The 11980-nt window shown below is 48.6% G+C and overlaps 1 protein-coding gene and 1 long non-coding RNA gene across 2 annotated transcripts; both read right to left on the bottom strand.

Moving 5' to 3' along the window:
- Positions 1–227: 227 nt before the first annotated feature.
- LOC120901081 lies at positions 228–828 on the bottom strand. Its single transcript, XM_040308787.1, has 3 exons — positions 739–828; positions 399–636; positions 228–310 (listed from the first exon to the last, which is right to left on the bottom strand). The coding sequence occupies exons 1-3, from the start codon at positions 775–777 to the stop codon at positions 228–230; spliced, it is 360 nt and encodes a 119-aa protein (XP_040164721.1). The 5' UTR covers positions 778–828.
- Positions 829–6060: 5232 nt separating this feature from the next.
- Positions 6061–6505, bottom strand: LOC120904065. Its single transcript, XR_005739692.1, has 3 exons — positions 6428–6505; positions 6264–6373; positions 6061–6208 (listed from the first exon to the last, which is right to left on the bottom strand). It is a non-coding gene; the product is annotated as an uncharacterized LOC120904065 (long non-coding RNA).
- Positions 6506–11980: the final 5475 nt, after the last annotated feature.

The following is an 11980-nucleotide window of genomic DNA, read 5'->3' as shown; positions in this document are numbered from 1 at the left end:
GTATCGACAAGTATTGCTCCATCCTAACGACCGGAAATTTGTACGCATTTGCTTCCGATTTTCGCCTCACTCGCCAATCGAATATTTTGAGCTGAATACGGTTACTTATGGCTTAGCCCCCTCATCATTCTTGGCAACCAGAACATTGCTGCAGCTTGCAAACGATGAGGGCGCCTCTTGTCCCAATGCTGCAGCTACTTTGAAAACTAACTTCTACGTTGACGATTTCATCGGTGTTGGTGATTCCATCGGAAATGCTCGCCAGTTGCGAATCGAGCTTTCTCAATTGCTCGCCAAAGGCGGCTTCGAGCTGCGAAAGTGGACATCCAATCAGCTCGAGGTGCTCGCCGGTTTAAATGCGGATCAAATCGGCACTCAGTCAGCGCGGCAATTCTTACCACACGAGACGGTAAAGGCTCTTGGTGTTTCATGGGAGCCAGAGCATGACGTTTTATCCTTCGAATCCGCAATATCCAGTGATGTGTCCATTCCGACAAAGCGATCCATTCTATCCAACGTAGCTCGCATGTTCGATCCGCTGGGCCTGATCTCCCCGATTGTCATTCGGGCCAAGATGATGATGCAGGAATTATGGTTGCAGAAAGCTGGTTGGGACGAGTATGTTCCAGATACTATCTGTAAGAAATGGAAAACAATACAAGAGGATTGGCAACTCATCTCTAAATTCAAGGTTAGTCGTTATGCGCTTCTACCTGGTGCGCGTATTCAGCTACATACCTTCTGTGATGCATCGGAGGCAGCATATGGAGCCTGCATTTATGCGCGTTGTGAAGGCGAAGGTGGGCAGATTCGCATAACGTTGCTTTCTTCCAAATCGCGTGTGGCACCGCTCAAGCGCGTCACATTACCCCGCCTTGAACTATGCGCTGCTGTATTAGGAGCACACCTGCATCACCGAGTAAAGAAGGCAATGGGGATCAACGTTGCAGAATCTTTCTTTTGGTCGGATTCCACCATCACCTTAACCTGGATCAGCGCCACACCCAACACATGGGGAACGTTTGTGGCTAACCGGGTATCTGAAGTGCAGCATTACTCACACCCGCGGCAGTGGAGACATGTACCCGGCGCGTCTAATCCTGCTGACCTGGTTTCACGAGGCATGTCAGCCGCTGATTTCCTGAAAAGCAAACTGTGGAGCTTCGGTCCGGATTGGCTATCTTTGCCCGCTTTCATCTGGCCCAATTCTAACCCGGAACCAGCCAACGAAACGAATCTAGAGATTCGCCAGGTGAGTGCTGCCGTTGTAAACACAACCACTAATTACCCTTGGTTTGCGTTGTGTTCTAGCTACAAGCGATTGCTGCGTATCGTATCATACTGCATTCGCTTCACACGTAACGCTAAGGAAAAGGCACGCACTCAGCGAACAGCAGCACAGCACCCCGCACCTTTAATCGTCACACCCGAGTACATGGAAACAGCAAACACTGTGTTAAGCCGCCTAGCACAGCAGGATGCATTTTCAGCTGAAATCGGGCAGCTCAAAAAGGGAAACGAAGTCATGCGGCAATCACCTTTACGGGCACTAAGTCCATTCCTTGACGAACAAGGGATTATCCGTGTAGGTGGACGTTTACGGCTATCTCAACTTCCCTACCAAGCTAAGCATCCTGTTTTGCTTCCCAAGAAACATCCGTTCGCGCAATTGATCGCAAAGTATCAACACGAGGAGCTTCGTCATGGAGGAGGAAGGCTGCTCTTATCTCGAATTCGCGAAGAGTTTTGGCCGTTAGATGGAAGGCATCTTGTTAAGCACATTGTGCAGAATTGTTTTCGGTGCATTCGACAGCGACCGACATTTGAACAGCAACAACTTGGACAGCTTCCAGCGCAGCGCATCACTCCCAGCCGGCCTTTTAGTGTTACCGGAGTGGATTACGCCGGTCCATTATACCTGAAGCCAGCCCATAAATGAGCCGCCCCGGGAAAATGCTACCTCTGCGTGTTTGTTTGTTTTTCCACTAAGGCCGTACACTTGGAGCTGGTAAGTGATCTAACTACTGCTGGTTTTTTAGCTGCATTACACAGATTCACAGCACGACGCGGTTTACCGGCACACATAAATTCGGACAACGGGAAAAACTTCGAAGCGCGGCGAGGGAGCTTCACGAGCTGTTCGAAATGTTTCGCGATGAACAGCAGCTACATCTAATTGTGACAGATTGCACTAACCGCGGCATCAATTGGCACTTCACCCCTCCCAAGGCACCACATTTCGGATGCAATCGGGCATTCGCTGGGCCAGCGCAGTTGCCGCTACTTTGGAAAGGTAACCCCACAGCCCAGTCATGATTAGAGTGTTCCAACAGAACCTCAATCATGACCAAACGGCACAAGACTTGCTTTTGCAAAGTGCTCGTGCCGAGGGTTGTGATATTCTGATTATCTCGGACCCCTATTGGGTGCCGAATAATAACAGCAATTGGGTTACCGATACCACTGGTCGGGTAGCAGTGGTATCAGTTGGGGATTATCCTTTTCAGCGCATCATTGACAACCAACGCGAGGACTTCGTTGTGGTCGAGATGCGGGGAATCGTTTTTTGTTCTGTCTACCTACCACCCGTGGGTTCCGATTTGACTGTCGAGGAGTACAAACGCAAATGGACCGAAATCGTGTCTGTACTTCCACGGAATCGGGACACCGTGATCGGGGGTGATGTAAACGCCTGGTCAGGTGCATGGGGGATGGAGCGGAGGCCAAACGACGGGGAAAGGGTATCTAGGGGGGGAGTTGTGATGGATGCGGCGGCTGCTCTGGGATTGGTTCTCCTGAACCAGGGCAACCAGAGCACTTGGATTGGGGCAAATGGTCGCAACTCCATCGTGGACGTATCCTTTTGCAGCCCCTCCTTGGTAGGGGACAACAATTGGCGCGTGTGTGACGAAACCCCAAGTGACCACAATACTATCAAGTTTGTGGTCGGCAGGGTTCCGAGACAGCGCGCCAACAACGAGGTACACTCAGCAGCGAATGGGGGAAGGTGGTCCACAAGATTCTTCGACAAGGATTTGTTCGTTGAAATCTTGAGGGACCAGGACATTTTGGGCATGTTGCTACGCCAGAGGAGCTTACCCAGGCCATCACGGTGGCCTGTGATGGCACCATGCCTAGGCAACCCCCAAGGCGACAGGGCCGGCGGCCAGTTTATTGGTGGACGTCCGAGATTGATCGGTTGCGCAGCCATTATCACGGAATGAAACGGCGGTTCAACCGGGCCCGGACCGAGGAGCAGCGCGAGGAAAGGCGTCAAATGAAGTCGGACGCACGCGCTGCCCTGGAACGGGCCATCAAGCTCAGCAAGGACCAACACAAGCAGGATCTGCCGGAACAATTGGAACCGCACGGCTTTGGCCCTGCTTACCAAATCCGCAAGCAGCAGTGGGAAGGAGCTCGGGTTCCGATGGAACGGGATGCCAATAAGCTCCAGTTCATCGTGAATGAGCTCTTTCCCGATCGTCCCCCGATGGAGTGGCCCGAGACGGAAGTAGGTGAGGATCCACAGGATCCGGTCTCGGAGGAGGAGTTGGCGGAAGAGTTGAAGGAAATTGCCCGCTCACTCAACCCCAAGAAAGCTCCGGGGGACGACAATATTCCAAATATGGCTGCAGCTGCGGCAATTCTGGCTTTTCCGGAAGTTTTTGCCAAAAGCTACAAGCAGCTACTGGAGGCAGGCACTTTTCCCGACGCATGGAAGCGGCAACAACTGGTGCTGCTTACCAAGTCGGGAAAACCACCTGGGGAGCCCTCGTCATACCGGCCAATTTGTTTGCTGAGTGTGCTGGGGAAAATTTTAGAGCGGTTGATTCAGCGGAGGCTGACAACCCATCTGGAGTCGACCGGGGGACTTTCGGACGCCCAGTACGGTTTCCGTAAAGGGCGTTCAACCGTTGATGCCATCACTCGGGTGATGGACAATGGTAAAGTCGCTCTAGACAAAAAGCGAAAGGGGATCGTCTCTGTGCGGTGGTAACGGTGGACGTCCGGAATGCCTTTAACTCGGCAAACTGGACAGCGATCGGCCAAGCTCTGCAGCGTAAAAACACTCCGCCTTATTTGCAGGCGTTGCTGCGGAACTATTTCATTGGCCGAACGCTCCACTACGATACGGATGAAGGAATAGTGTCGAGGACTGTATCTGCTGGCGTTCCTCAGGGTTCGGTTCTAGGACCAACACTTTGGAACGTCATGTACGACGACCTACTCCGCTTGCCGCTCGAAGGACTACGAGCGGACATCATCGGGTTCGCTGACGACGTGGCCTTCACATTTTTGGGAAGGACCACGGAACAGGTCAGCGCATTAGCAACGGCTAACCTGGAGAGAATCGAGCGGTGGCTGCAAGGAGTCGGTTTGGAACTTGCCCACCAAAAGACCGGGTTCATGATCTTTTGTACCCATCATGTCCCGCAGCTCGCAGAGCTTCAAGCGGGCGGTCACTCGATCCAATCCACGGAAACGCTGAAGTACCTGGGAGTGGACCTCTGCCGCAAACAGCACCACAGCCGGCATCTGGAGAGGGTGGTCAATAAGGCTTCACGGATTACGAATGCCTTGACCTGCCTGATGCCGAATAAGCGTGGTCCTAAGAGCCGCAGTAGGAGACAGCTCGTAAACGTCGGCAACAGTATCATCCGATACGGAGTTGCCACCTGGGGGCGATGGGTGCTCGACAAGGAGACCCATCGCAAATCGGTCCAAAGGGCGCATCGACCGGGGGCTCTCCGAGTCGCCAGCGCCTTCCAGACCGTTTCTTATGATGCCGCTTGCGTTGTTGCCAACACCACCCCGTTAGTCCTCCTCATGCAGGAGGATATCCGCTACCACGACGAAAAGGTAGCGAGTGGTGGAGTTCAATCGGACATACGAAAGCGGCAACGGGAGGAGACGATGAGGCGCTGGCAGGACCAGTGGACAACGGGTGCAGGGCAACCAGGAGCACCAGGACTGAAGACGAGGAGGCTGATTCCAGACATTAATCTCTGGGTCAGCCGCAAGCATGGGGAAGTTGACTTTTTCCTCACCCAGCTCCTCACGGGGCACGGGTTCTTGCGCTCCTATTTCGTCGAGAAAGGCATCCTGGAGGGCTCGCCCAACTGCCCTGAATGTGGTGACGCCGTGGAAGACGTTGAACACGTGCTGTTCCACTGTCCACGGTTCGATCGGATCCGGAATGAGATGCAGCAGCGGTGCCATTCCCGAGTAACAATGGATAACATCGTCTCGGAAATGTGCACCCGCAGCGAAACGTGGGAGGCCGTCCGCGCCGCCGCCAGGACAATCTTCTCCACTCTCCAAGCGAGATGGGATGTTGAGCGTCCACCAACGGCAAGGCGACGCAGGCGGGCCAGACGGCGGGCGAGGGACGCAAATGGTGGTCCCTCAGGCCATGCGGCACGGCAACAACCCGCACCGCAAGGGCCACCGTAAGCTGGAAAGTTATTAATCTTTTATTTATTTTCGTTTCTTTCCAGCTTTCTTTTTCTCTTCTCTCATCTATTTTCAGCTTTCTTCTATCTCTTTCTCCTTTTTCTTGTTTCCTCTATCCAAATCTCGTTTCAGGAGAACTGCCTTACGTGCTTGGAGTGGTGACCAACGATGCCGACCCCCCATTGCCCACCCGAAGCGTGGGCGATAGGACCAAAGGGACCGCGTCGCACCACGGTAAGCAGCGTAATAAGCAGAATCATCAGACCAGATCGCCGCAGAAGATGCGTCGTGACCCAGGGTGCAACCGCACACACGACTCCGCATGAAGTAATACGCACCACAAGCGTACCGGCCGAGTTGGGTGAGTCGGAGAGGGGGATGGAATATGCTCACTCTTCGTTAACAAAAAAAAAAAAAAAAAAAGGCACCACATTTCGGCGGATTGTGGGAAGCAGCTGTGAAGACCGCCAAGCGACACCTTTTTCAGCAGTTAGGCAGCACGCGACTATCCTACGAAGGCTACACAACTGTCCTACATCAGATTGAGGCGGCGATGAACTCGCGTCCTCTCCTACCTATGTCAGACGACCCTAACGAGCTATCGGCACTTACCCCAGCGCATTTTCTCGTGGGCACATCGATGCATGCTGTCCCCGAGCCGGACTACACCCATCTTCGTTCCTGCACCCTCAGCGACTTGCAGAAGTGGCAAGTAATGGTGCAGCGCTTCTAGAAGCACTGGACGACGGAATACCTGCAAGAGATGCAACGTGATAACACCATGGAGAAGAGGAACGACAGCATCTTACCTGGCAGACTGGTCATCCTGAAGGATGATTTCCTCCCCCCAACCCGTTGGCCACTCGCACGTATTGTGCATGTGCACACCGGAGACGACAAGCTGACACGGGTAGTAACACTGAAAACATCAAAAGGTATCGTAACTCGTCCGAAAACAAAAATTTGTATCTACCTGTGGCAGAGGCCGACGAGAGCACATGCACCTAATATCTGTTTATTTTGATTGTTTTTGTTTTGTTTGTTGACTTGCGTCAAGGGGGGGAGGATGTTCAGGCACAGCCCTGTCACTTCATATCGTGCTTAACGAAACACGAACATTCTTCGTTCAATTTCGAGTGTTCGGCTCGATCGAGTAGTTTATAAATAACAGCCCGCTGCGCAAAGCGATGGAAGAAATCATGGAGTTCTGAGAATTTTATCATGCCTTCCTTTTCTCTCCAACGGCAAATTTGTCGAGCAGCTCGTCGAGGTACCCGTCCCTGGCTCCGCCTCATACCCCTCGCCTGAGCGCGCTGCCGAAGGTTTGGATGTGTTCAAAGTGTATGAATATCAGGTGGTCTCGTCCCATGCAAATTGACAACTAATTTCGAAATAAAAAAAGCTGCTTTTGACAGAATGAGTGAATTGAATTTCCATAGGAACCGTTCGCTTTGTTCTTAGCAACACATACGTAGTACACAGTGGTGTCCTCATCGACGGCATTATTTTGATCCAAAAATGGATTTTAATTAGTTCAGATTTGGTTTAGCTTACAATAAGAAATATTTGTGTGCTTTTTAAGATATTTCAGTGCAAATAACGAAGATTCTAAGATTGTTTGTGTATTCGGCAAGTTCGCAGAAAGCTTGTTTGGGGAAATGTTTTCACCCATGCTGTCAAAAAGTGACGTTCAACTTTTGCTATAAAAAACAGGCTATGAGACCACCTGATCTTTATACACTTTGGGATGTGTTGGTGCGTCAGACGGCCAATCGCTGTCAGCTGTCGTCCGTGCTTTTTCCCTCCATAGCGCCATCTCTTTCTCGCGTGTGGTCAATGCTCGCGAGCTGTTGTGGCGCCTAAAAATGCCGTTAACAAACATTGCGGCGATGAAGTTGCATTTTCACAAATCAAACAAAAAAAGCGCAATAAGTTCTATTGCTGCAATGTAAAAATGACTAGGGAATCGCTAGCTATCGCTGGAGGGTTTGCTGTGAAACGCGCTGAATCCTAATTCGCATTAACACGTTCATCTCGGCGTTGATTTTCATCGACTTTCCTTTCCACCAGCACCTAGAACGCAGGCTGGAAAGTTCACTGGCAGGCAGTGGGGCTTGTCATCGATCTGAACGTGTTAAGCATTAAACATAACTTTGTTACACTAAGCTTTTGCTTTCGTATGGTGTAGATTACACAGATATGCTGAGCTGTCTGCGCATCGGTGTGAGCCTGCGTGTGTGTGCCAAAACCGTCGCCAAATGTGTTTTCTTCCGGAATGTTATGATCCATCGGTCAAAGAAAGGAAGGTGTTAATGAAAGACGGAAAGACGAATTGAGGCCCCTGTCAATGGTAACTGATGACCGGGAGCAGGGGGTAGTGGCACACAGCTGTTGGGAGATTGAACAGTATACTTAAATTGCCGGTGGATGGGGGGGAGGGGGGTGGCCATAGGACCCCTACGATCATCGGTCACAGGCCCTAAAATTGTTGTCGCCATGGGGGAGGGGAGGTGCAAATGTTTCTCCAGCCACGGAGCCCTAACGACCATCTTTCCGGGGGCCCTTGTCGTTAATACTCTGTCCACTTGTAGACATACGGCATACTATAGAGATCTTCGACGACCGCCTAGTCCGCCTATCGTTAGGTCCGCCGCTGGTTTATGGCCGTGTTTTTTTTTATCGTGGAGGTGCACCGAACCACCGAATGCATCCGAACCCATTCCAAGGCATTGCCGGTCAATCGGCGTCATGATAACTACTCCAAACCAACAAGCCACCAGATTACGCGCACCGGAGTAAACAAATCCAGAATCCTCTTTTGTATGGATTCAATTCAAAATGTTGTTTCCAGTTGCGTCCGCTAGCTGAATTAGCAAAAATGTGCAACAAATCAAATGCACGTTTGCTTAAATCATGTGTCTTTTTAACACCCCCAACAGCAGAGCCGATCGCAAAGATGCCAATGCCAATGGTTGTGTTGTCTCTCAGGTAGCGAGATCGAAATTGCATGGACTTAGTAGCCGCAGCGGATGAAAATGTACGCATCAGAATCAAACAGTTTTGGGGTTTCCAAACGCACGCACACATACAAAAACGCACGCAAACTAACACATACACACACACACACACACACACACACACACACACACACACACACACACACACACACGCACGCACACATGCACGCACGCACGTACGCGCGCACGCGAGCACGCACGCACGAAAGCGCGCGCGCGAGCACGCGCCCCCGAAGTCGCGCACGCGATCACGCACCCTCCACCAACCCCACCCCCCCCCCTCCCGCACGAGCGAGTACGGCTACCTTATCGGAAGAAAGGCTTGTGCAGCTATCATGTAGTGCATCCTCATCCCTAGCGCCGGGCGGGGTGGGGAATCGCGACATGATAGAGTGAACGGTCACTTTCCCCGCGCTGTGTGTGTGTGTGTGTCGAGACCCGAAAACTCGAGACAGATTTCGGCACATTAAACAAAAAAATTATTACCACTATACATTGTGCTACATGATGCTTACAAGGTCGTTGAAGCATCAAATATGTTCAAATTAAAAAAAATATTAGATTAGTGTTAGGCGTTCTCCTACGCTTGTTTTAAACAGGCTTCGTTACCCTCAATTGGCAGGGGCATCGAATGGTCTCATCAGCAGCGGCACGAAATAAAATAAACCATCAATACACCGATAACACTTTGAATCCCAATCCAGCTTCTCACAGCGTCTCAAGGTCACACACAAATTAATAAATGCTAACACCCACCAATAACAATACACAACCGCAATGCACATATGAGTATCAACGCATACACCGCAACAGCCAATCAGCTGGCGGCGGAAGGCACGGGCAGAAGCGCAAGTAAGGCAAGGCAGGGCGAAGGAGGGAGAAGAAGCGGACGAAAAAATGGGCCCCAATATTTTTAAATTTTTTGACCGTTTTTTGCTACGCCGCCATAAATAGTTCGTCCATTTCGCCAACAGATGGCGCTAACCCTGCGCAGGCCTGCGCAGGAATTACTGAAGTCCCGCGCGGGAGACCAGCCAAAATCTGCGCTGGCCAGCGCAGATTTTGGTAGGCCGCGGGGCCATGGGGATTCTCAACGCTCATTTTCTCAAGCACTCATGAGTGCTTTTGAGAAATCTTCGTTCTCAGCGTTTGTCGAAACGGAACATAATCGGTTTTGAGAATCTTTGAGAATCTTTGAGAAAGTAGACGATGCAGCGATTGGCTAACTGAAATATGAGCAATTGTGCTATTTGTTTTTGGGTAATCACTTTGGAAAATGTATTCAATGTTTATAATTGAAAAATTTAAAAAAAATTGTGATCAAAAACTAAATTTCTATTTAAAGCTTCAAATAAAGCTTGAGTGGCTTTATCAGTTTCTCAGAGTGAGAAAAATTGAAGACGGCCACGAGCTCACGTCTGAGAACAAGTTTTGAATGCTTGAGAAACTTAAATGAGTGCTTGAGAATGTTTTCTCAGCTTGAGAATGCTCCGTGGCCCCGCGGCCGTACATTTCCTGCGCTGGAAACTGCTCGAATTTGCGCAGCGGGATATTTCTTCGATCGGAATCCAAGCGTTTTCCCTGACATTTCTGCTCGCTTTTTCAATCGCCTTTGGCGGAAAGCGATCGAAAATCCGAGCTACAAAACTGCTCGATTTTGTCGTGCGGGATTTCTTCGATCGGAATCAAAGCGTTTTCCCTGACATTTCTGCTCGTTTTTTTGATCGCTTTTGGCGGAACCCGCATGACAAAATCGAGCAGTTTTGTAGCTCGGATTTTCGATCGCTTTCGAATTATTCGAATTATTGTTAATCAATTATGGCCAGGCCTTTCTTATTATTTATGAACTAGTTAATAACAATAATGAAATGAACAATATCAGAAGCGCACTAAATGAACTATATTTATATTTATTACAAACAAAACATACCCTTTATTTAAATGTCGTCTACGTCGGGAAGGGTGTGCATCAAAGGAGTGGCGGATTTAGGGTGTTGGGGGCCCTAAGCGTTAAAAGGAGTGGAGAAGCCCACCGGTTTTCGATCGGGGGAGGGTGCTTGTTGTTGCATTAGGGTTTGAATCAAACACACTTTAATGGTTTGCTGGTGTGGAGGGGGGGGGGGATGATCAGGATCCCTCTACTGGGCCCCTATAGTTTATGACTCCTTTCATCCATGGGGCCCCTATTTAGCACAGAAGAGACTACTGTACACACTGTTCTTTATGCTGGAATTACCATACACGGGGCCCCTACATTGACAGAATCCTTCGCGGCTGCTCAGTCCGCGTACCGTTAAATACGCCACTGCATCAAAGGTGTGAAAAAATGACACCATTTTTATTGAACGCCACAAGTTTACAAAACACTTCTAATGGACTATGCTCCACCGTGGTTCCTGCCAGTGTCAGATTTACCCCTGTCGGGGCCCTAAGCGGAAATATGAACGGGGCCCCTATTAAATGCCATTATTATAAACATAGTGTTTGTTTCTAACAATTTGATGAAGTTTATAATATTAGATTATTTAGTTCCAGTTTATGTTGCGATTGTACTGTATATTATTGCTTAAAGTATACATAAATTTCATTGATTTTCATTAAAAAAAACGTTACAGACAACTTTTTTTGTAATGTTAATGTAGATTCCACTAGCCTTGTAATTAACGTTAGTTCTTTTTCAGTTCATTGCGGTTTTATAGCTTATTATGATTATCGATATATTTTTATGACCTACTAAATTTAAATAATTATTTGTTTAGACTTGTCTCTTGCAAATTAATCAATTATTGAGGATGTATCGATTTTGTCCAAAAATTCTTGCTCAATGTACAATATTGCCAAATTGTTTAATTTTGTTTCCCCTGTTGAATTACGCAAATAATTTTTGACACGTTTTAGAGCCGAAAACGATCTTTCACCTGAAGAATTAGATATTGGAACTGTCAACAAAATTTTCAAATTTTTTTCTATATTAGGAAATGTACAGGACATTTCCTTGGATGGATATACGATACAAATTCACAATATCAAGATTAGCATGTGAATCTTGTTCATCTTTTGTTTCCTTCTCACTGTGATTTTCTTTTAAAAATATTACGAAGTGATTCAATTCCTCTTCTAAGACGCAAGTATCGATGTCAGACGAATATAGTTGTTTCACTTTTTCGATACATTCTTTTATTTCTATTTGTGTCATGTTCCAATAATAATTTTTTTTTTTGAATTGTTCCAAAATCTCTCCATACTTTTCAGCTCTTGCTTGCTCTTGCGTTATTTGCTGTATGAAGTTATCACAAATAACAAAAAAACAGCACTGCAGCACTACAATTTTTGGCAGCGAAATTACCGACCAGATTCAAAGAATGGTTTGCACATGGTACGAAAACTGCACTAGAGCAGTGTTGTTTTATTCGCGCTTGTAAGCCTGTATACCTGCCAGCCATATTTGAGGCTTTGCCATATTTTGTCGTAAGATTGGCCCCGAAAATTTTAAACATGAGGATTTAAGT

Source organism: Anopheles arabiensis, chromosome 3 (assembly GCF_016920715.1).
Source record: "Anopheles arabiensis isolate DONGOLA chromosome 3, AaraD3, whole genome shotgun sequence".
NCBI classification, from domain to species: Eukaryota; Metazoa; Arthropoda; class Insecta; order Diptera; family Culicidae; genus Anopheles; species Anopheles arabiensis.
This window is presented reverse-complemented; position numbering and strand designations above follow the sequence as displayed.